The 23,287-nt window shown below is 37.1% G+C and overlaps 3 protein-coding genes across 4 annotated transcripts; 1 reads left to right on the top strand and 2 right to left on the bottom strand.

The window, feature by feature from the left end:
• Positions 1-5,474: 5,474 nt before the first annotated feature.
• Positions 5,475-10,462, bottom strand: plekhs1.3 (pleckstrin homology domain containing S1, tandem duplicate 3). The gene is made up of 13 exons (XM_077200638.1): positions 10,361-10,462; positions 9,970-10,070; positions 9,743-9,861; positions 9,516-9,668; positions 9,000-9,078; positions 8,626-8,733; positions 8,444-8,532; positions 8,258-8,314; positions 7,540-7,614; positions 7,329-7,424; positions 6,651-6,743; positions 6,379-6,511; positions 5,475-6,297 (listed from the first exon to the last, which is right to left on the bottom strand). The coding sequence occupies exons 2-13, from the start codon at positions 10,036-10,038 to the stop codon at positions 6,229-6,231; spliced, it is 1,140 nt and encodes a 379-aa protein (XP_077056753.1). The 5' UTR covers positions 10,039-10,070; positions 10,361-10,462; the 3' UTR covers positions 5,475-6,228.
• A 3,023-nt stretch (positions 10,463-13,485) lies between these two features.
• plekhs1.4 (pleckstrin homology domain containing S1, tandem duplicate 4) lies at positions 13,486-18,087 on the bottom strand. Of its 2 annotated transcripts, none has more exons than XM_077200644.1 (9): positions 17,998-18,087; positions 16,193-16,226; positions 16,017-16,111; positions 15,807-15,922; positions 15,519-15,653; positions 14,911-14,986; positions 14,751-14,807; positions 14,310-14,411; positions 13,486-14,227 (listed from the first exon to the last, which is right to left on the bottom strand). In XM_077200644.1, exons 2-9 carry the CDS (start codon positions 16,197-16,199, stop codon positions 14,168-14,170), a joined length of 648 nt encoding a protein of 215 aa, XP_077056759.1. In that variant the 5' UTR covers positions 16,200-16,226; positions 17,998-18,087; the 3' UTR covers positions 13,486-14,167. The 2 variants fall into 2 exon arrangements, with proteins under 2 accessions (XP_077056759.1, XP_077056760.1); XM_077200645.1 differs by having other exon boundaries at positions 13,833-14,223.
• A 1,490-nt stretch (positions 18,088-19,577) lies between these two features.
• On the top strand, positions 19,578-22,449 carry LOC143710267 (putative E3 ubiquitin-protein ligase TRIML1). Its single transcript, XM_077201257.1, has 6 exons — positions 19,578-19,724; positions 19,803-19,898; positions 20,005-20,238; positions 21,030-21,049; positions 21,318-21,460; positions 21,645-22,449. Exons 1-6 carry the CDS (start codon positions 19,704-19,706, stop codon positions 22,220-22,222), a joined length of 1,092 nt encoding a protein of 363 aa, XP_077057372.1. The 5' UTR covers positions 19,578-19,703; the 3' UTR covers positions 22,223-22,449.
• The last annotated feature ends 838 nt before the right edge of the window (positions 22,450-23,287 follow it).

The raw sequence follows: 23,287 nt of genomic DNA, 5'->3' as shown, positions 1-23,287 counted from the left end.
AAAAAGAAATTAGCTTCTGAGCATGAACTGTAACTGGAAATATGTACAAATATACACTGAAACCTGACACTTTTCCAATTCTCAGAATATAGTGATTTTTGTGGTAAGAAGCTCCTGGTTTCCCCTAGAAATGCAATAGATAAAACATACAATAGAAGTCAAAGCGACCCATCAACTTTTTGGTTACCGAGATTCTTCAAAATATGTTATTTTGTGTTCAGCAGAAGAAAGAAATTCATACAGGTTTGTAATCAACTTGAGGGCGAGTATCTGAGTAAAGGATTTCACGCCATTTTGGGGTTAAATTGGAGTAAATTTCATCTAACAGTAGTGAGGGACCATAAACAAAAAAAAAATTTCAAGAGCAATTCTTGATGGGGACACTAATAATACAGCCAAAATTGTACTTGTAGCTTACACAAAGGGATAGTTGTTAGGTTCACTACGCAGTCATATTATAATTATTAAATTATCTTGTGTCCTCTATATTAGGTATCGTCTGGGACAGACAAGCCCACTGATCTGCCACTTAACATCATATTGAGCAAATCCAAACACACCTGTGGATCTACAATATTAGCCTAATATCAGTTCAGACTTAGGCTTATCGCTCTGTTAGTTGTAGTGGGTGACTTACTATCCATCAAGCTACTGTATTAAACAAGCCACCAAACAAGCTAGGTAACTTTATAATTGCTTTCATAGCAGACGCATGGAAAAATAGATCGGATATCATCTTTCTTTTGTTTTGTTATGACTAATTTATTAATGACAGCATCATCTGTGTTAAAGAGAAAATAAAAAATTCATCCGATGATTAAAGTGAATAAGATAGCCTTGACAGACAACTTCCTGGAGTTCCACAACTACTGAAGAACTTGATGATCTAGATTTTTTTTAATAATAGGAGTCTGGGTAAAGATTAAACAAAGATTGAACTAAATTGTGTCATTAATTAGTGTGCATACTGTATGTAAGGGAAGGGGTGTGCACGTGAGAGTGTTTTTCCTTGTTGCACTTTGCTTATTCCTGGCATAAAAATACATGCAAACCTCTGACCTGGCACTGATTTATCCCCTCTTGCATTTGAATGCACAGATACAGATACATTGATTTTGAGGACAAATTGGAACATTTACAGTAAGCTAAGATTTTAACATAATAAACCTTTATTATCAAAAGGCTAAATACAATATATCTTACAACAATCTTTATTTTACTTTGCAATGCACAATAAAATCCTTTGATTATCCCATGGCTCTCCGAGCTCAAATATTTAAATCCATAGTTTAAATCCACTTTCCACTTAGGTGGAGGTCTGTGCACCTAAGTGGAAAGAGATAGAGCAGGTTGTGAGAAAGGCAAGGGCTTCATCATCTCCAGGGCCTAATGGAGTTCCGTACAGAGTGTACAAGAGTGCTTCAGGAGTTCTACGAATTCTGTGGAAATTGATAAAAGTGGCTTGGGAAAAGCAGGTTGTACCTAGAGCATGGCGCCGAGCAGGTGGAGTCTTTATACCTAAAGAAAAAGATGCTACAAGCATCAGTCAGTTTCGCCCTATTTCACTATTAAACGTCGAAGGCAAGATTTTCTTCAGCATTACTGCTCAGAGATTGTCAACCTACCTATCAAAGAATAGCTTCATTGACACTTCAGTTCAAAAAGCGGGCATTCCAGGATTCTCAGGATGCTTAGAACACATCAGTGTTATCTGGAAACGAATTCAATCAGCTAAAAAGGAGAGGAAGGAGCTCCATGTGACATCTCTGGATTTGGCTAATGCATATGGTTCAGTGCCACATGAGCTTCTTTGGGCATCATTTGATTTTTTCAGGGTACCGATGTCGATAACCAATTTAGTGAAAGCCTATTTTGGAGATTTGCAATTTAGTTTCTCAACTCCAGAATTCAGCACTACATGGCAATGCTTAGAGGTTGGAATAATGGCAGGATGCACCATTTCTCAGCTGGCTTTTACCATGGCAATGGAAGTAATCATTAGGGCATCAAGATGGGTAGTAGGAGGAGAGCGCTTGGCTTCTGGGATGCGACTACCACCAGTCAGAGCATACATGGATGACATGACAACCATGACTACAACGGTAGCCTGCACTAATCGGTTATTGGGGAAGTTAACAGATGATATTGAATGGGCACGAATGCAATTTAAGCCCTCTAAATCAAGGAGCATCTCAATAATTAAAGGCAAGGTAGTAGATAAAACATTCTTCATTAATAGTGAGGCAATACCAACAGTTTCTCAGAAGCCAGTGAAGAGTCTAGGGAGATGGTACAATGGGGATCTAAAGGACACAGTTCGAGTGGGAGAAGTTAGACGACAAGCAGTGGAAGGGTTGAAGAGCATAAACAGCTGTGCTCTACCAGGCAAACTGAAACTCTGGTGATTTCAGTTTGGTCTACTGCCAAGGTTGCTGTGGCCACTGACTGTGTACGAGGTTTCTTTGACAACAGTGGATAAGCTGGAAGCGTTAATAAGTTCATACATCAGGAAATGGTTGGGAGTTCCACGCTGCCTCAGCAGAGTGGGTCGTTATAGTAAAGGAGTATTGCAGCTGCCAGTCTCTGCTTTAACCGAGGAGTTTAAGTGTGCCAAGGTCAGACTGGAAATGACTTTAGCAGAGTCACGCGACAAATGTGTAAGGGAGGCAGCCCCTGTGGTAAAAACTGGTAGAAAGTGGTCAGCAAAGAAATCTGTAGTAGAGGCAAAGGCTGACCTTCAAATTGGGGATATTGTGGGACAGGTACAGCATGGAAGAGGGGGTTTTGGGCTGAGTTTAGCTCCTCCTAAATGGCACAAGGCAGGCCCAGCTCGAAGGAGGAAGCTGGTAGTCAACGAGGTGCGAAAGCAGGAGGATAGGATGAGATGTATAAAGGCCATTTCCCAGGCCAAGCAGGGAGAGTGGATGAGATGGGAGAGTGTGGAACAACGCAAAATGGGCTGGCAAGACCTTTGGTCAATGGAAGAGAGTAGGATCAGTTTCCTTATTAGGTCAACATATGATGTTCTCCCATCACCGCAGAACCTAAACCTCTGGGTAGGAGAGGATCACTCTTGTCCTTTGTGTTCATCACCTGCCACATTAAGGCACATTTTGACAGGATGTAAGGTGGCTCTTAGCCAGGGTCGGTTTACTTGGCGCCATGACCAAGTATTACGATGTTTGGCTTCAGCATTGGAAGGCAAGCGTAGTATGACCAATAAGTTGCCGCCTGTTCTAGCAAAATATTACACGCAGAAGACAATATTCCTCCGCCCAGGCGAGCAACCACCAAGAAAAGGTGCTAACACCAATTCTCGCCCAGGACAACTGGAAGCTGCTAGGGACTGGAAGATGCTAGCTGATCTTGATCAACGGTTTATTTTTCCACCTGAGATTGCCACCACTAACCTACGACCAGATATTGTTTTGTGGTCTGGATCAGCACACATTGTTCAACTGATAAAGTTAACAGTTCCATGAGAGGATGCGGTAGATGAGGCATATGAGAGGAAGAAACTGCGGTATGCTCATCTGGCACTCGAAGCAGAACAGCAAGGATGGAGAGTCCAGGTTTATCCAGTGGAAGTGGGTTGTCGAGGTTTTGTGGCACACTCTACAACCCGGTTCCTCAGAGACCTCAGAGATTCAGTGGCCAAGAGCTGCGTCGCACAGTAAAGAACTTATCTGAAGCAGCAGAAAGGAGCAGCAACTGGCTGTGGTTGAGACGGAAAGATTCTAGCTGGCTGTGTACAGGCCTCCATGCTACGGTTTCGTAGATTTCTTGAAAACTTGAAGAGTCTGTTGGTTTATTTGTATAGGTTGTATAGTATTTACAGTCATTACGTTCCTGTGTATATTGCGTGAATGATGGGTGGTTGGGCAGATATTGTGTTTTGCGGTAGGTGGTATGCCATACGGAACCGTTGCCACTGAAACTGCATATTAACGCACCAGTGGGGCTCGACAGCCTTAGTGAAACGGGTTGGCGCGTATGGTTGGGTTGCGGAGAGATTGTGAGATTGTGGTTAGGTCTCAGCAGCAACTGTTGGTTTATTTGTATAGGTTGTATAGTATTTACAGTCATTACGTTCCTGTGTATATTACGTGAATGACGGGTGGTTGGGCAGATATTGTGTTTTGTGGTAGGTGGTAGGGGTGGGCGATATCTCGATATTTAAAATATATCGAGATATTTTTTAAACACGATATGGATTTTGACATCGTATATATCGATATATTGTTTATATTTAATTCTGATTTCGCCGCTTTGTCTTCTCTGCGCTGTGCTCGCCCCCGCCTCCTTGCTTTTGTTCCCCCTCCCCTCGCGTGTTGTCTCATTCAACATGGCGGCGCCCGCAACTAGCCCGGAGACTACAGAACTCGTCTAAAAAGATCGTCTTAAATGCTGTCTTACATGCACTTCTTGAGGCACACACGCACACTAGCAAACACACGCAAGGTCTCTCGCTCTCTGTCCCTCTCTGGCGTGCGCGCGCTACACGGTGCTCTCTCCCTATCTGCCGTGCGCACGCTACACGGTTTGAACCATGGTTTGAACATTCACACAGCCTTTCGAAAACGATACATTTCCCGGCACATGTTATTAAAAAGGATGACAATCCCGGTAAAACGGGACAGGTAGCAATTATTTTTGTATACAGCAATTAATTTGTATACAATTATTATTTTTGTATACAGGGATTTTTTTTTTTAAATGTCGCAGAAGCACTTTGGACTACATGAACTGCCTACCTCTTTGCACTCCAATAAAAAAAAAGACTGTGGTATTTGGCATATTTGTTTTTGCATTAGTTTTTGTTGGGTTATTTTTCCTGTAAAGATATCGAGATATATATCGTATATCGAGATATAGCAAAATATATCGAGATATATTTTTTGCTCCATATCGCCCAGCCCTAGTAGGTGGCATGCCATACGGAACCGTTGCCACTGAAACTGCATATTAACTCACCAGTGGGGTTCGACAGCCTTAGTCAAACGGGTTGGCGCGTATGGTTGGGTTGCGGAGAGATTGTGGTTAGGTCTCAGCAGCAAGAGGGAAGTAGAGGTCAGTAAGCTGGGCTGAGTTGAGTGGGGGACGGAGGGGGGTGACTCTGGGACACCAGAGTCACTGTCGAGCCCTCTTGAGGTGTCGTGGGCTAGTCGACGAAACACTGAGGACGGAAGGTGCCCACTTGAAGACCCTAGAGATGTTCCCTACTTGTTATCTTGTTATGGGGGGACCGCACTGTGGTTGCAGCCGTTATGTGTGCTGATGCGTATTAACACCAGACAGAAGGAGACTCACGTCACCAGATGGAAAGAAGCGTAAATGGATGGAGAAGCATAGGTTACTGTAAAGCTACGTCTTAGTTGGTGATTATCTTGGCGAAAGCCGAGTACAAATCAGCATGAAGTTTTAACACCTACTCTTGTGTAATGGAAATCGTTTAAGTGACACACAATCAAGGGTTAAGAGTTATGCAAGTTTAATAACTATTCACAGTGTAATAATGTGCAAATGCATGCTTTTGTAGTGCATAATTCATCAATATATTAAGTAGTCTATATCTTCAGTAATCATAAATCTAAAGAGTGACTGAAACATTTAAATCAATATACAATGATTTGGAGCAATACATCATTGATTAGGCTACATGCGTTTCAAAATGAAATACACAATGACAGTAAACTTGTATATACACAGTATATAAAGTATCTCATACTGTTAGAAATGTAAAAAGTGCAGCTTTAAAGAGGTTAAAATACATGAACAGTATAGAATTGAACAGTTTAGAACTACATTTTTCACCGTGAATTCATTAACCTTCATAATTGTAATAAAATAATACTTGACTAAATCTTGTTCTTCACATAAACAAACATGAACTAATATATACCAACACTACCACTCATACAGTTTTATATATATACTCTAAATGTTATCAATTTCTTTCACTCAGTGGCATTTTGATGTCAGTGAATATAACAATTAATTCACATTGTTTTGCATATTTACATGATTAATGTACAAGGAAAAGGACAAGGTACCTTAGATAACCTAATTTCCACTTCTGTTATAACGCCTTGTTTTCCACCTGTATGATTAGACTCAAATGAATGAGCTTTAATGTCCAACAGACCCATTGAACTTTAACTAGTTGTGCACAATATTTCTCAACTTAATTGTGATAAGATAATTCACAGAAGATTTAGTTTCATGTCCTCAGTGTGATGTGCAGGATTCAGAGAGCAGAGGCTGTGATCCTAGAAACCGCCGAATAGTGAGTTTTACCTGCAGATAATTTCAGTAACATTTATTTATAGCTCTCTGAATGTAGTGATGGCAAAACATCAAATGGAATCATCATCTTACCTCGTCCTTGCTTAGTCTTCTTAGGTATGCCTGTATCTCTTCTACTGTGTCTATTAGCAGGTCATTGAAGGCCAGGATTTGATCCCCCTTATGGAACAGACGGGAGTCCTGAATCTGCCGACACTCAGACACACTGGAGAGGAAAAGGATGAGAGACAAAGAACAACGAGAAACATAATACAAAGTAAGTTGTTGTTTTGTACTCATGTTCATGTTATCTCTATTTGGATACAACTGTAATAACTGTAATTATTTATCAATGAGAGTGGTACCATGGTTTGCCTTCTTCCTGTTTCAATATCAGACTGTTTTTCAGACTGTTTTGACTAATGCAGATCTCCTTCTCAACATGTGTGTGCATTTCACTACAGAATAGAAATATGCGTTGACAATATTAAACAGATGCCACATTTTTCACAACCTTAGTACTAAACATAGCTGAGAATCAAATAGCCAGGAAACTAAGAAATTTAAATAATTGTTTCCTTGGTCCCACTTTATATTAGGTGTTTTTAACTAGTATGGTATATTTACATTTAAACAAATCATTTGATACAATGCACTTGTACATACATCTTTTTACATTTTACTTATATTTAAAAAATACCTGCATGTAGTTACAGCTGTAATTCATTTGATGTAATTACATTATAATTATAATGTTGACCCTTCTCTTACACCTTAAACCACCCTTAAGTCTATCCATATCACCAAACCTGTCCCTAACCTTACCCTTATCCCACCTTTGTAGCAGCAAAAGTGATTTGCAATAGAACTTGAACATAAGTGCATTTTACATAACAATTATTATTTTTTGATGCAAGTACGTGGTAGTTAAAGACACCTAATATACAATGGGAAAGTTTTATGCATTATACTCTAATTGTATTTCTAGTGTTGAACTAATGGACTAATGGGGGAGAAGGGTGAACTGAAATGATAAAAATCACCTCTTGTTTAAAAGCGCCTCGACCTTTGCTGTAGAGGCACAGTTCCCACTGAAGTTGAGGAGATAAGGCAGAGAATGTCTCTCACCTGTACTCATTCTAAGGAAAAAGGTAAGAAAGTGAAACAACGATGACATCATTCAGACGTATTCAGCAGAAAAACAGTTCAAAGCTGCCATGATGTCAGTAAAACTGCACTAAAGTCAAAATGTACCGTTTATTTTCATCGTCCGTATCCTGGTTGACTGCACCATTGCACACAGAGGACTCGTGGCCATTAATGGAAGTGCTGAAAAAGACAAAATAATAATAGAAATTAATTTAACTTTATGTATTTCAAACAAATGGGTATCAAGAATCTAGACAATTTTAGTGTTGAAAAAGGCTCAAGCTCAGAACGATGTCTGAGATGATTGTTTCTCTCAAGTATCAAGTATCGGGGTGGTGATGGCGCAGTGGATAAGACACATGCCTTTGGTGTGAGAGACCCGGGTTCGAATCCACTGTGAGACAGCAATGTGTCCCTGAGCAAGACACTTAACCCCTAGTTGCTCCAGAGGCGTGCAACCTCTGACATATATAGCAATTGTAAGTCGCTTTGGATAAAATCGTCAGCTATATGAATAAATGTAAATGTAAATGTAAGTATCAAGATGCTAAAACAATGATAAAACTTAGCATTCATCCATGATCAGACCTGTTCAGCAAGACTGGACATTTCCAAACAACAAAACAGAATGTTCAGCAACACTAAGATAAGAGTTGTTTTGTAGTCTTTAAATAAACTAAGAATTACATCTATGTAATTACATCTGAGGCTCAGGGGAATGAAATTCCTGAGCACATTACTATGTGTCACACAGTTTACTGTATCTTGCACAGCTAACACAATAGTGCAATGTCATGAGGTGAATCGAAGACTTTAAAATTACTTTGTCTGTATGAATGCATTGTCCGCCTCCTGTTGGACATCTTCCAACACCTTTTGCCTAATCAGGAAAGACCACAGAAAAAGAACAATTTAATTAAATGTCTCTCAAAAAATTGCCTTTTATCAACAGAGTACATTTCACTTTTCACAAGGCCAGTTAAGTTGAGAAGTTCTCTCAAACACCTACACTGATGCCATGTGCATGTATTCATTTTTTTGTTCTGGAGATTCATCCTGTTTCCCATCCTTCTCATCTTTATCCTCGTTAACTGAAATCTGTCAAATAGAAGTTTGAGTTTTTGTCATATTGAAGTTTAAAAGCATTTGTGTGCATACAGTATGTTGAAGAAACATGTAAATGTGCAAAACCTTGTGCGCTACTGGTACTGGAGGCTCGCTGAACTTGTTAACATAGTCATATTGGTCTTCAACCTTTGGTTCTCGACACTTCTCTAAATCTGATCTAAAGCTGCTGTCCTGTGGAAAAAGGTAAGTATGTGAGCATGCACAACCTCTCAAAAGTTTTGACACCCTTAGATTTTTTGTTTCTTGGGATGTAAAAAAAACAATGATCAAAACACTTATGCTTAAATGCTTGAAAATAAATAAACAACAACAACAGCAACAAATAATATTAATATAAAGTTATGATAATATTATGACATATATATATATATATATATATATATATATATATATGACATATATACACACACATATATGAAATTTTCTTTAATGTTTACCTCAAGGGTGTCAAATGTATGTCTCCGTTTATCTGATTTCTGGGTGTTCAGGGCTTTGTACCAACCATCCACATCATCACTGAAAACACCAGAAAACATTTGCTGTTTTGAAAAATCATCATAATTTTTTTTTTAATTAGAAATTACAGTTTAAATTAAACAATTTCTAGAATAATGTTTGCAGTATATAACTTTAGAAGTAGAATGATTAAGCTACTGCTTAAAGACTCCATGAAATTACTCAAAGACTTCTTCTCTTTCTTACTACTGTCTTTTTGTTTAACTTCATGTATATCTTTGTTTATTTTATATATATTTTCTGTATTGTCTATTTTAATGTTTGAATGCGATATTTGCTTTTGCTGTATTGTAAACGCAAACAGTCATGCCAGTAAAGCTTTGTTGACTTATTTTGTAAGACTCAAGTTCAAATGTGTATACTTTCTCTTTGTGTACTGACTTTCATGGAACTATGGTGTGACAGGAATGTGAGATATGGTCAAAATGGTTGCAAACCTGTTTTCGTCAATAAGAAAATAGTCTCTGCTGTTTTCGTGTGTGTTGTCTTCCACCCTCAAGAACAACACAGAGGACGGAGGACACTTGAAGTGTTTCTGAATCCAGTCCCGCATCGGATGTGTCTCTAGGCCAGTAAATATCAAGATGATCCTTTAAAACAGTAAGAATTTCTCATTATAGTGTGAAAACATGTTTATTTTTGAGTGTGATTGTATTTTTCTTACTTAGACAGGTCTATCATTCCCAGAGGTTTGTCTCTCTTTTCGTGGTTTGTATAATATGTCAGATGGTAGACATCTTCGCTCGTCTTGGAGAGCACAAAGAAACGATGCTTCCATGATTTCTGTGGCAGATATACCAGGTAAAACTGTTAAGTTTCATGAACAGAGAAACTGTCTTTGACAGACTGTAGATATTTAAATTAAAAGTTGAAATGCAATATGAGACGTACAAAGGTTTTTAATAAGGCCAGTTGAGCAGGAGACTTGTGCAGGTGTCCAGTGTACACTTCCTCCACCATTGCTAGCTCTTTGTAAAACTTTGCAGTTGCTGCTGCAGAAACATGAATAAATCGATTAACATTGAACGCATAGATAGCCTACCACTCAATTTAATTTGTCATTAAATTGTCTTTCTTGATTATAACATTTTACTAAATGATTTTATACTTAAAATTTTATACTATTTTTATTGGACTTGCTCATGTTGTTGCAATGGAAATTAACCCTCCATCATATTTCATTCATAATATGTAATGAATAGTATCAGCATTATTTCTATACAAGCATCACAAAGCAGAATCATCAAACCAGTAGCCATATTCTATAATATTATTGTCTTACCTTGTGTCTCTGTAAAAATAGTGTCCTCTGAAAAGTTATTCAGCTCTCTCAACGTGTGTGTTATGATGGCCGATGAGGAGGACGCTCAAGGCCTTTTGTTTCTTCCAGAGAGTTATTCTGGTAACAGGAGGAGTCATGCACTCTCAGGTTTAAGGTCCCTCCCTTTTGATTGGTGTCGGTAATTAGTTTGTGGAAATTTCCAGACATATGTCTTTGATGAATTGTGGGAAACTTCAAACTACAAAAACAAATTTAGCTTCCGAAGCACTTCCTGTACGCTGTGACTGGAAATAAGTAAAAATATTCACTGAAACCTGGCACTTTTCCATTTTTTCAGATTGTAATTTATGTTGTTAGAAGCTTCTGTTCCCTAATGCAGGAGGAAAGTTAAAGTTACCTTGAAGAAAGCATTCCTCCTTTCTCTGCATGCTGCTGGGGATTTTAGGGGAAATTTTTGATCATTGGATTTCAGTAAATATAAATCACTGAAATCGGTTGATAAATGTAAACGTAATTTTGGTAGGAACCATAGACATAATAAATACATAGACGCCCTATTGGCCGCTCTGAAACGTTGCTGCGATACCTCAACTCGTCCACTATATTGCTGAGGGCAAGACTGCGCTGTAAACAAATGCAGGTAAACGGGCGAGCTGCGGGTTTTCTGGATAAACACAAAAATAAGATTTACATTTATCCACCGATTTCAGTAGTTTGTACGTGGTGTACAAAAAGTTCAATCTCTAGTTATTTATTACCTTTAGTCTATGTACCTTTACCTTTAGTCATTCACATTAAATGAAATAAAGTTTTCTTATTGTGGAAAAAGCATTTTCTGTCTTTAACCTGATTTTAGCTTTTCTTGTGCTTAGAATTGACCGCCAGAAAAAGAAACATATCGCCAAATACAGATCACACCGGCAGGCTGCTTTCTGTATTTTTATAGCATTAAAATGATAGATATTTACAGATAGATACTCCAAATATACAATAACAAAGATAACTGATGGATCCTTTATGGTAATACATATGATATGGTACAACTACAGTGCAATGCAAACAGTAAATATAAGATAAAGTGAGAAGTAATAGTAAATAGTTAAGTGTATAGTCTACAGCAAATAAAATAGTAATGAATGGTATAATTATATAATATCATAAGTACAATAATTTAATAATAATATATTGATAATAGCATATAGTTTATGTATAATACTATAATAATAGCAATAGAATATGAAATATGAATGACAGAATATAGAATAAATATAAAAATAAAAAGTAGTAAAAAATAAAATAAAAAAATAATAAGTTAAATATGACTAGAGAATAGTACAATAATCTAACAGCATAAATATAATAGATTGATAATCTCAAGTGGCATAATATAATGATAATAATAAAAATAGCAAATACAATGTAATATCAATTGCAGAATAATATAGACAATAATAAAAATAGTTAATGAAATAGTAACTATAACTACCCGAAACGAGTACTTCTCATAAAAGTCGGTTTTAAGAAAAAATAGATGAATATTTAGATTTCAGGAAATTTACTTTATAATATTAAATATAATATAAGCTAAAACTATAACATAAATCATGTCAACTCATGTCTCAACTTTCACAGCTAAGTTAACTAGCGACATAACTAGCTATTTTAGTCTGACTGACTCTGGTGGCCAACTAATGCTACTATTACTAATTATATAATGACAAATACAAATACAACCAGAAACAAATGTTCAGTCTTGCTTGTGAAAGGTAATTCCCCGAGACCTGTTTTCAATTGTGCTGCGATTTGTACTGCCCCAAGCAGCACACGAAGCAGGCATTTTTCTCAATTCCTATTATGAGAGTTATGGGAAAGTTGCCCTCCGCAATATGGTGGGGCCGTTGACGTACAATCCAGCGGCCAATAGGGCGTCTATGTATTTATTATGTCTATGGTTCCAACAATAGCACACTGAATCCCATTCATTTGTGTTTCTTAAGCACACTCGCTGGTAAATTGATGAAATTACTGGAATTCTGCAATATTTCCCACGCTGTAGAAGGTCAAATTAGTTTCTATGAAGACTGCTCATTCAAGGAATAACTTATAGCACCTCACTAGACGTTATTATATACTGGATATATAGCTTTTGTTGAATGCAACTGGTTGCCTTGTTTTTTGAATATATTTTAAACTTCTTTCTTTAAATTAAGTAGGCCTGTTTGCTTGCATCCATTATTATTCAGTTGTTGTGTATGCTGTGAGTAGGCTATCATAAAGTAACATTAAGATGTGAGTAATTCATCTTTTAAATGTAACACGGGCTGAATCCGAAATCGCCTCCTATACCATCAAATAGGTAATAATTTGAAGGGACATTCATTTGAGGTGGTGTCCGAAACCATAGTGGATGTTATTAAGTGCGCTCATTCTATCCCACATTGCACCGTAATTAACAACTGTACAAATGAAGTACACTCAATGGCTGTCCGAATTCACTTACTCGTTTTCATTCACTCCTTCAAGTGAAATGTATTAATAATGTACTAATGTAGGGAATAGTGATTGAGGGTTAAGGGGGCGATTTTGGATTTAGACATGCACATCACCTGAAACACGGCATGTCAAGAGAGCCAATGAGTGTTTGTTATCACTGCCTTTAAATGTGTCGTAAATTTGTGTCAGTTATGTCTCGTAAAAACGGTCGTCGCTGACAATTGTGATGAAGGCCCTGTCCCAAATGGGCACACTGCACTTTCGGTCTTGTGGACTTATCCTGGCTGCCGTGTGCGAGTGTCCGTTAAGTCGTATGATGTCCCATCTGTCATTTTAGGATTCAGAAAGATGCTCGTAAGCGCACCCCTTTTCGGTCGATATGCGCCCTCGATGCGCACTTTTCCCAACAGTCAAAGCAGCGTTACGTCACGAAAGTTAACAAATAAAATTGATTGCTTTTGTGAATTTATGTTTTGTTTTTAGTGTATTTTATGATTCTATTCAAAGAAACCTTCAAAAGGCTACATAGTAGGCTACAATACAAAATACAGAATTAAAGAAAAGCAATACACTGAGTTTGCAGAGTAACATAAAAACGGTAGTTTCAGGGTATGAAACAAAAGTAAATGAAAGAAAATGAAAACCAGAAATCTTTTACTTAATGGCAAAATCTTGACTTTGAAATCACACACAATATAGTTTTAATCAAATGTGTGCATGTTAAAACAGATCACGCATTTACTTTTTATTTTCTGTACATTTCCCATCAAGGTGAATTTTTATAAGAACATGCATTTGTTTGGAACAATTTGTAATAGTATAACTTCATATAGGCCTAATTGAAACGTAATATTTAAACATACATTTAGTAGCCTATATTTAAACAGTACATAGTTTCACATTTTTCTTTATACTGAAGTATTGTTCTGGTCTTTTTGAAAATAAGCTGCCTTGTTCTAATATAATTGACTTTTGGTCATTTGCTTTAATCATATTTATTTTATTTTTAGTAAATCAATGCAACTTGTGCAGTTCATCTTATTATCAGTATCAATTGAGGTTCCCAAGGCAAAACTATTATAAAAACATTAATTTTGCTTTGGTTTAGTGCAAGTCAGTGAGACAAAATATGATTTAGCATATAAGAATCATGTTCAACCTTACATTAAACATACAACTTGAACTGTGAAAATAAAACAACAAATATATGAATTCAGTCTTGTTTCCAGACTGTTATGACAATTAGCACTACAGGTACCAACAGGTAAAGAAGCTGGAGTTTAGGATGAAGCCTGCATTAGTACATTTCTGCACTCATTCTGACAATTCATCTGTGTCGTTATCTTCGCGGTTTGCTTCTGTTCTCAATTCTGTCTTGGGCAAAAAAGAGTGAAACTTTTAGTATATTTGTGAGTATTTGTTTGTATTTCCTCTTGTTTTGTTTGCATGCATCTACCTGATTACTTTTGAATTTTGCAGGAGAAACATAGATGGGCTCGTGGGTCACATGTGATGGCAGCTCATGTGTAACACATGTTGTATGACCCCACTCAACTTTCTGTCATTAACACAATATAGATGATGATATCATTAGATTATTCTAACAGCTGCAAATTAAATACATAAATAATCAGAATAAGTGGAGTGAACTCTCAAAGCAAAGGGTTAAATAAATCCCATTACACAAGCAAATTTTCTAAAATTAGCAAACCTGTTTTTTTCCCCCCAGCTTGTTTGATATAATGGGTTGCAGAAATGAGAGCCACATAGACTGATTATGGTGACCTCTCATTCTTATCTTGATTCATAAAAAATCATAGATCATAAAACCTGAAATACCAATGGCCACAAACCAGAACTATTTTTAGCAGACAGCCCCCTTCCATGTGCTATATACCTGCTCATTTTTTTCTGATTGTGGAAGTTCCCTGATGTCTCTCTTCAACCCAAATGTCTGCGTGACAGATGTTTAATTCAGATTATTCAATTAAAAGAAAATATTTTGCACACCATGCACAATTATGTCAGAAAAGAAGTAAGAAACGTAAAAAAATTACCTTGGGATCCAACAGTTTGTGTGGACGATTATTTAAGATGTCAAATAAAGCAGTGAACCATTTGTCCATCTCCCAACTGCACAAATATGTTATATTGCATTATTCAAAGACTATTTAAAAATAGTCGGATCATATCATGATTACGTTTAAACAATAGAAATGACAAAAAGTAATCCGTTTCTGTAAAAGTCATCTCTATATTTATCATAAAGATACCATCTACAGTTCTGTGCAAAAGTCTTAGGCATGTTACTATGGTCACACTTTAGATTAGGGTCCAATTCTCACTATTAACTATCTATTAACTACGACTTTTGCCTCAATAAACTTATAATTATTACTACTTATTAGTAGTTAGTAAGGTAGTTGTTAAGTTTAGGAATTGGATAGGATTAGAGATGTAGAATATAGTCATGCAGAATAAGGCATTAATATGTGCTTTATAAGTATTAATAAACAGCTAATATCCTAATATGCATGCTAATAAACAACTAGTTCATAGGTGAGAATTGGACCATAAACTAAAGTGTTACCATAAACATTTTCACTCAATTTACGACAAAAAGATCAACAATAAATCACTGCCAATGAACACATTCAGGACAAACCTGTTTTCTCCGATAAGGAAGAAGTCTCTATCTGGCACTCTAATAAACATTACGCACGAAGGAGAACATCTGAAATGGTTTTGAATCCAGTTCCACTTTTTATCCATCTCGGGGCTCAAGAACATGAATGTGATCCTGCAGGGCAGGCAGAAAAACAGATGTTCTCTTCTGCAGGCTTAATGTACAATAGTAATTGTGTAAGGAAAGTTTGACAAGACAAACTACACTGTAAAAAAAGTCTGATCTGATCTGATGAGGTGGATCAGTGCGTACAATTATTGAACATACTTATACAAGTCAATGTGTCCAAGGGGTTTGCTCATCTCTTCATTTTTATAGTACTTAAGCTGGCATATGTTGTTACTGTACTTTAGAAGAACAAAAAACCTCCGTTTCCATGATTTCTGCAAAAAATATATACAGCATGAGAGAAATTAGCAAAGGGAGTCTCCCATTAAGGCACTATAAAACCTGTTCTGCTCTTCTAGAGAAACATACCTGAGACTTGAACTGATTCTCTGGGGGAGATTTGTAAAGATATCCAGAACACATTTGCTCCTCTGCACCATGTATGTAAAATGAATAGTTTTTATCTGCAGAGACAAAGAATCTATTTAAAACTTAGCCATATGTTATGACAACAATGTCAATCAGAGATAATTAAAAGAACATACCTGCCATTGTACAGTTTTGGTGAGTAATGGAATGCTGTGAGTGTAAACATAGGAATAGAACAAGCTATTTTTACTTTAGCATATTCAGCATGATGAATGATTTCAAGTGCCAAATGTTTGAAATTCAAGATGTTCTTTAATGGAACAATTACACTGTTAGGACCAGGCCTCCAAAGCCACATCCACATGGTCTGAGGCTATGTTTACACGGAAACGATCTGAAGAGAAAACGCAAAAGTGCCGTTGCGTTATCACTTTTTATTCTGCGTTTAGACGAGCGTTATTGGGGGGAAATCCGCGTGCATATGGTGACGCAAAAGTGTGTGAAAATCGATGTAGTATGCACTCCAGGCGGCTAGGTGGCAATGTGAAGCACTGCGACACAACAACACCAATATCTGAGAATATTTTGTACAACTGCTGAAAAGACTCTTGTACGTTTATCAGAGCTGCTATGGCAACTTGAAGGTCCGACGTATGGAAATAATCCGACATATTGGGGTTATTTTCCTGTAATGGCGCATGCCTGTGACGTAAACACGTACGCGACGATAGCCACAGTGAGCAGATTTTGCGTTTTTACTGTTTAGATGGGAACGCGACGGTGGATCGTTTTTAAGATTTCCACTCTGGAGGGTGGTTTCACTTTTTTGCGTTTTTAAGCCTCCAAAACGCCGTCGCCGTGTAAAAGAAAGGCACATCCGATAAAATATTTTTACGTTTTCACCCAGAATCGTTCTCGTGTAAACAGGGCCTGAGACTACAAAGGAGGTGTGACAGTAAGGCCGTGTGTCCACCAAAGCGTTTTTTCACGCTCCTGGCGTAAAATTCTGATATTTTTATGATACAGAATATCCGCAGCACAGTTTACTTGTAACTTATTTCGCAGATAATTTGTTTCATATTAAAAAAATATTTTTCATCCATTTTGTTCGGTTAGCTCTGCTGGTTGACGTCGTTGTTCAGAAAGAATGTTGTGACAGTCATGGTCGGTGTGGTTTTTGTCCCGCCCCTCCACTACTGTGATTGGACGGCTGTGTAAAAAGTGACAGTGATGACCGCAGCGTTTTACCCAAAGTTGAACAGTTTTCAACTCTCTGCGACCAGTAGAGTTGGACTTAAAAACGCCAGGCACTCAGCGCTTGAGCGTTAAATACACGCTCAGCGCCTCGTTACGATCATGGCGTTTAAAAAACTCGCCGCTCCCATTGAAAACAATTAGAATTTTACGCCAGGTGTGTGAAAAAAACGCTTTGGTGGACACACGGTCCATGGACTAGCCCATCGATCTGTGTTTGCACATGATGGACATTTCTTTAAGATATTAGCAATCCTCAAAAACACTAGTCTGTTGGTGACAGTGTAAACTGAGTTGGACAATATATATCATTGCAAGCAGCACAAACAAGAAAACACACACACACACACACACACACACACACACACACACACACACACACACACACACACACACACACACACACACACACACACACACACACACACACACACACACACACACACACACACACACACACACACACACACACACACACAAAGACAGAAAACTATTCCTGACCTAAATATAGTTTTGTTTGAAATATTTATTCAGGTGGTAAATTTATAAATAAATACTTTTGATTTAACTCACTATCATTGATGTTGCCTTAAATTATGTAAATCAGACAGCACAATTTCTTAGCGTGACCTCTTGTGCTCCAGCAATCAAAATTATGCAAGTAATGTTATACAAAATTTTGATTTTAGTATTATTATATACCTGAAAAAAATTACAGTTTCTGTACCTGAGATAGATGCTCCCTGTCTGCGAGAACACAACATGTGGTTAAAATACATGAGGAAGTTTGCACCAAGGTGAATCCTTTAGAAGTGATGTCACAAGGAAGGCGGTTATTTAAACATTTAGTTATGTACCTGGACAACAAATAGGAAGTAGAAAAAAGTAGCCTACAAGAAACACTAATTAAACTATTGTCAAGTTTAAACTCACTTTATGTACTCACTCAAATAGTGAGACTATGCTATCTCTGCGATATACAATTTTTGGCCAGATTGCATGTTATTACCAGACTTACAGTCTGACATTGAAGGTGAAGTCACTTCTCCCACTATAGACATTCGAATTTGTACGCACAGGTGAACTCACGAAAAATCTCCACCTAACTCGCAACGTGTGCGCACACATATGAATTTCCTCTAAACCTCTGGTCTTTCGCACTATTACATTGAAATATTTTCTACATTCGAAAATTAGTAAGTAGCCTACCAAACAAAGCGAGTATTTTGACAGTATTTTTACTCTGAAAAAATTACCAAGAAAATAACATATCCTCAAATGATTTCACATAACAATTCTGAATGCTGTATTTTTTATGTAAGTAATAACTAGGCTACTCAATTTGTTGTTATCGGTTTTACATTTAATCTCAGATGGAGCGCAGATGGAAAAGTACACTTGTACTGTTATGCTGTGCCGTTTCACACATCTATGAACAGAAGTGTCAGTTTCAGCATATTTGTATGATTCATGCAAGGGTGAAATCCAGACAAACATTTATCTGCTATACATTCCAGAAGTCAACTACAAAAAGCTTGGTGGTAACTTGACACCTTACCTTACACTGTGTAAAAAACCCTGTCCTAATTTCCAGCCATACTTCAAATGTTCTCAATCAAACAGTCATCGCCAACCCACGTCAGTTCCCATGCACGCCTATTATCCAATGACGTGAGGCTGAACAATCATTGTTTGATGGCACTGTGACTGGAAGTTGGCCATGATGTATCAGGGTTAGAAAGACAGGCGGCAGCTGCAGGTGGCTTGGCACAGGCCTCAATCCAAACATTCCTACTCATACGCAATTCATAGAATTGTATCAGTCATGACAAGGGCTAACGGGGTCATGGCTCAAGCCTATAATTAGTGCTACCTGCTCCATAAGTGCTTCTGAACTATTTGGAATTTGACCCAGTTGCGACACGCAAACTTAAAAGGTGCAAAACGTACAATTTTAAACTTAAATCTATAGATACAGTAAGAAGAACCCTGTTAAATTTGTCCTCTGGTTGAACTGGACACCCTGATTTAAACATCTAAATATTAGTTGTTGCGACACATGCATCAACACTTTCAAAAGTCTTCCATGTGAAACGGTGATATAAATAGATGTTTTGTTTGGCTAGAAGTGCTGCTTCCCTTCTCTTTTGGGCACAATGTACTCAGACTACAGCAGGCCTAGTACAGCTCCTTCAGTCCTTTAGCCAGATTTACAGACCACTGTCGTACAACGCGAATTCTTCCCAGGGCACAGGAACAACAGATGGACTATCACCCCTCCCCTATTCTTGGCATCTCAACCGTACAGTATAAAGCTCAAAGTTTGGGGCTTAGGCTAGTCATTTGCCAGTGGACAACAAGACTGGAAAGAAAACCAAACCAATCAAATTAAGTGAAGAACTGGTTCTAGTATAGATTGGAGTTGAGAAGTCAATGATGAAGACACAAACCCAGGTAAATATTCAGCTCATTTCTATTCATTATGGTGGATATTTTCAACTTGATTTTGACTTTTGAAATGTCACATTCAAGGTCACCCCAATAAAACATCAGGGGCACCTGAAGAGACAAAGAGACATTCTGGCTTTCCGAATGAAGAAGCTGTCATCAAAACAATCTAACTTCAATGTAAGTTGCTGAAACTTCCATTAACGTCTGTAAGTACGATAAATTCAAAGCTTTGAATATGGCAGTCGGGATTGTTGCATCTTGAGTATCTTTTATTATTCCACAGAGCAAGACTGCAACTCTAAAAGAGAAGATTAAGAAAAAATATGATGACATGAAGAGGGTTTTGGATGAGGATCTTAGAATTACACTAAGTCAGCTGGATCTTGAGACAGAGGCCATGGAGAGAACTGTTGAGGACAGCATTGAGAAGTGCTACCGCCTCACGCTGGAAATCGATCAGCAGCTCGCTGAACTATCTGCACAGATGGAGAAACATCAACATCTGGGTCAAGAGAAGGTGCATTTTCTGTAGTAGCACATTTTTAGATGCAAATACAGTACTATGTAGCTGAGGTAGTAACCAAATACTTTTTGAGTAACTCCAAAAAAAAATGTATGTCAAGGACACCCAAATGCAATTCATCAAGGCAGCGTTGAAAATATTTTTTTCAAATAAATTAATACTTTGGTTTAGTGAAGATGCATTGAATTGATCAAAATTATTCACAAAATTATTATGCAGCTTGACCGATTTTAACTATATATTTAGAATGATTTCTGAAGGATCATGTGACACTGAAGATTGGATTAATGATGCTGAAAATTCATCATCTCAAGAATAAATTGCATTTTTAAATATATTAGAATAGAAACATTTATTTGACATTATAATAATATTTCACAAATATTACTGTATTTTTGCTTAATAAATGCAGCATTGGAGAACATGAATGACTTCATGTCAAGACTTTTGTATATATACACCTTTAGTGTACTATATATTTATACTGATATCGTAAAGATAATGCAACACTTTGGTTTAATATTTTCATTGTAATAAAGCAAACTGTTTAAATTTTTTTTAGAGATTAATTAAAAAAATTCACAAAATGATGTAGATTATTTTCGTACTCTTAAGAACTGTAGTGCCATCAGTATAATTCAATAATTACTTGTTGAATTAATTAAATTAATTAATTGATTTCATGATTTCTGATCAGTCTTTAGAAACCAGAATGAAACATTAATTTTATTTAAAAAAAAAAAAAATAATAATAATAATATCTCCACCTTTCTCTTTACTTACAGATGTCAGAGATGGAAGAAAGGTAAGTAGTGTTGCAGTTTTGGGAATTTAGTTTCTAGCTGGTCCATGATGGAAATTGAAGTTTAATAAGTATGTAACACTCTAAAGTTACTGGAATATTTTACACTGCTTTTTTCCCCCTTCATTTAAATGGTTTTCTTGTTTTGACAAATCTGTGGGACAGAAACGGGCCAAGCATTAAATCAAGCATGCAATCTGAATTTTCTGCACAACACTTCCTTCTTGTGTGGCATGATCATTTTTCTGCACATATTCTTCCTTGTTAATAGAATAATGGAGACTCTGAAGCTGACTGATCCAGAGTTAATACAGATGGATGAATTTAAGAATGAACAGCTGCTCTGCTTAACCATCAACCTGCTACTGTTCATACGTTCTCAGGTTCCTGTTACCAAGAAACTCTTCCAAAGCTGTGAGGATCTTAACATTTTCACATGAGAATTACTCTAGTGCTTTTAGTATGTACAGCTAAAGCAAGTTCAAACATTCCTGCAATGTTTTCTATCATTCTAACCCCTGCTAAACCTGTCCCTAGCACCTCAGAGCTCTCACAAGGAAATTGTTCCTGTTTGTTTTCTAATTTTTCCATTTTTCAGATGCCCAAGATGTTGTTCTGGATCCTGACTCTGCTCACCCAAAACTCATTGTTTCCCCTGAGGGCGACTCAGTCTCTTACACTGATACCTGGCAGGAAGTATCTGAAAATCCCTCTCGATTTGACACCACCCTGAATGTGATTAGCCAAAAGAGCTTCACCGATGTTCGCAACTACTGGGAAGTGCAGGTTGACGGAAAGACATACTGGGAACTAGGCCTCACTTACCCTAAAATCCCCAGGAAGGGCCGAGAGGAGGACTGCTGGTTGGGACGGGGCCCAACGTCCTGGTGTGTTGAGTATTTCAATGGCGACTACACAGCCTGGCACAATGGCGTTTCCCATGAGCTCACCCATGTAAGTGGGAGAACCTTCCAGCACATTGGCATCTTCTCCAGCTCAGAGGGAGGTTTGATTTGTTTCTTGGGGGCAGACACCATGACGCCCCTGTACAGTTTTTGTGCAGGAACCTTCACAGACATACTCTACCAGGCTGTCTGTCCTGGTCATGACAACCAGGGGACAAACAGGAAACCGCTGCTGATTTGCGATGCCTCGAAATCAGCCCCCACCTTGTGATAGACAACCAATGAGGGTTGGGGACTGGGTTTATCTATGTGAAAGAGGTTGTTTTTAAGTGTAGATTCAGTTTTTTGGAATTATCCTGAAAATCTTCCTTAGCTTTGTCGTGTTCCTTATTTGATTATTGCTATAACGTATTTGTATAAAACCATATGTGCCTTTTTTTTGGTATTATTTTACTGTATAAATGGGAAAGTATGAGTTTACATGTTGCTATGTTTTCCCCATGTTTTTACCATTCATATATCATAGGCTGTTCTTTTGTCCCGAAAAAAATAAATATCATGGTGTGTATATATATATATATATATATATATATATATATATACACACCATGATATTTCTTTTTTTCGGTACAAAAAAACAGCAATTATGTGAAATAGAAATCTCGTGTGTGTATGTATGTATGTATATATATATATATATATATATATATATATATATATAATTTTTTTTTTTTTTTTAAATAAATTAATACAGCAAGGATACATTAAATTTACCAAAAGTAAAGACATTTATATTTTTTCACAAGATTTCTATTTCAAATAAATGCTGTTCTTTTTTGTCCTGGAAAAAAAGAAATATCCATTAATATTTCCACAAAAATATTGCGCAGTGCAAATAAATGCAGCATAAGAAATGTTTCTTGAGCAGCAAATATGCATATTAGAATGATTTCAGAAGGATCATGTGACATTTTCAGTAAAAATTCAGCTTTGCCATCACAGGAATAAAGTACATTTTAAAATCTTTAAAAGTAGAAAATAGTTATTTTAAATTGTAATGATATTTTACTATATTACTGTTTTTAGTATTGTATTTATTCCCAAATAAATGCATCCTTGGTGAGCATAAGAGACTTCTTTCACAAACATCTTAGCGACCGGTTCTATTAATATGCAAATTAGCCCCACCTCCACTTACTCACACCAGCTCAAAGATCCACTCGTTAACGTGATTGGTTACAAGGTAGTTTGTGGTATCAGGAAAACAGGCAATTTCAAACCACGTTTTTTTTTTTTTTTGACTGTGATAAAAAAATCACTGTAGTTTTCAGGAGAA

This window comes from Siphateles boraxobius, unplaced genomic scaffold, assembly GCF_051911475.1.
Source record: "Siphateles boraxobius isolate OS27281-9 unplaced genomic scaffold, OSU_SipBor_1 46, whole genome shotgun sequence".
Classification (NCBI taxonomy): Eukaryota; Metazoa; Chordata; class Actinopteri; order Cypriniformes; family Leuciscidae; genus Siphateles; species Siphateles boraxobius.
The sequence above is the reverse complement of the archived record's forward strand: the minus strand, read 5'-3'. Positions and strand labels throughout refer to the sequence as shown.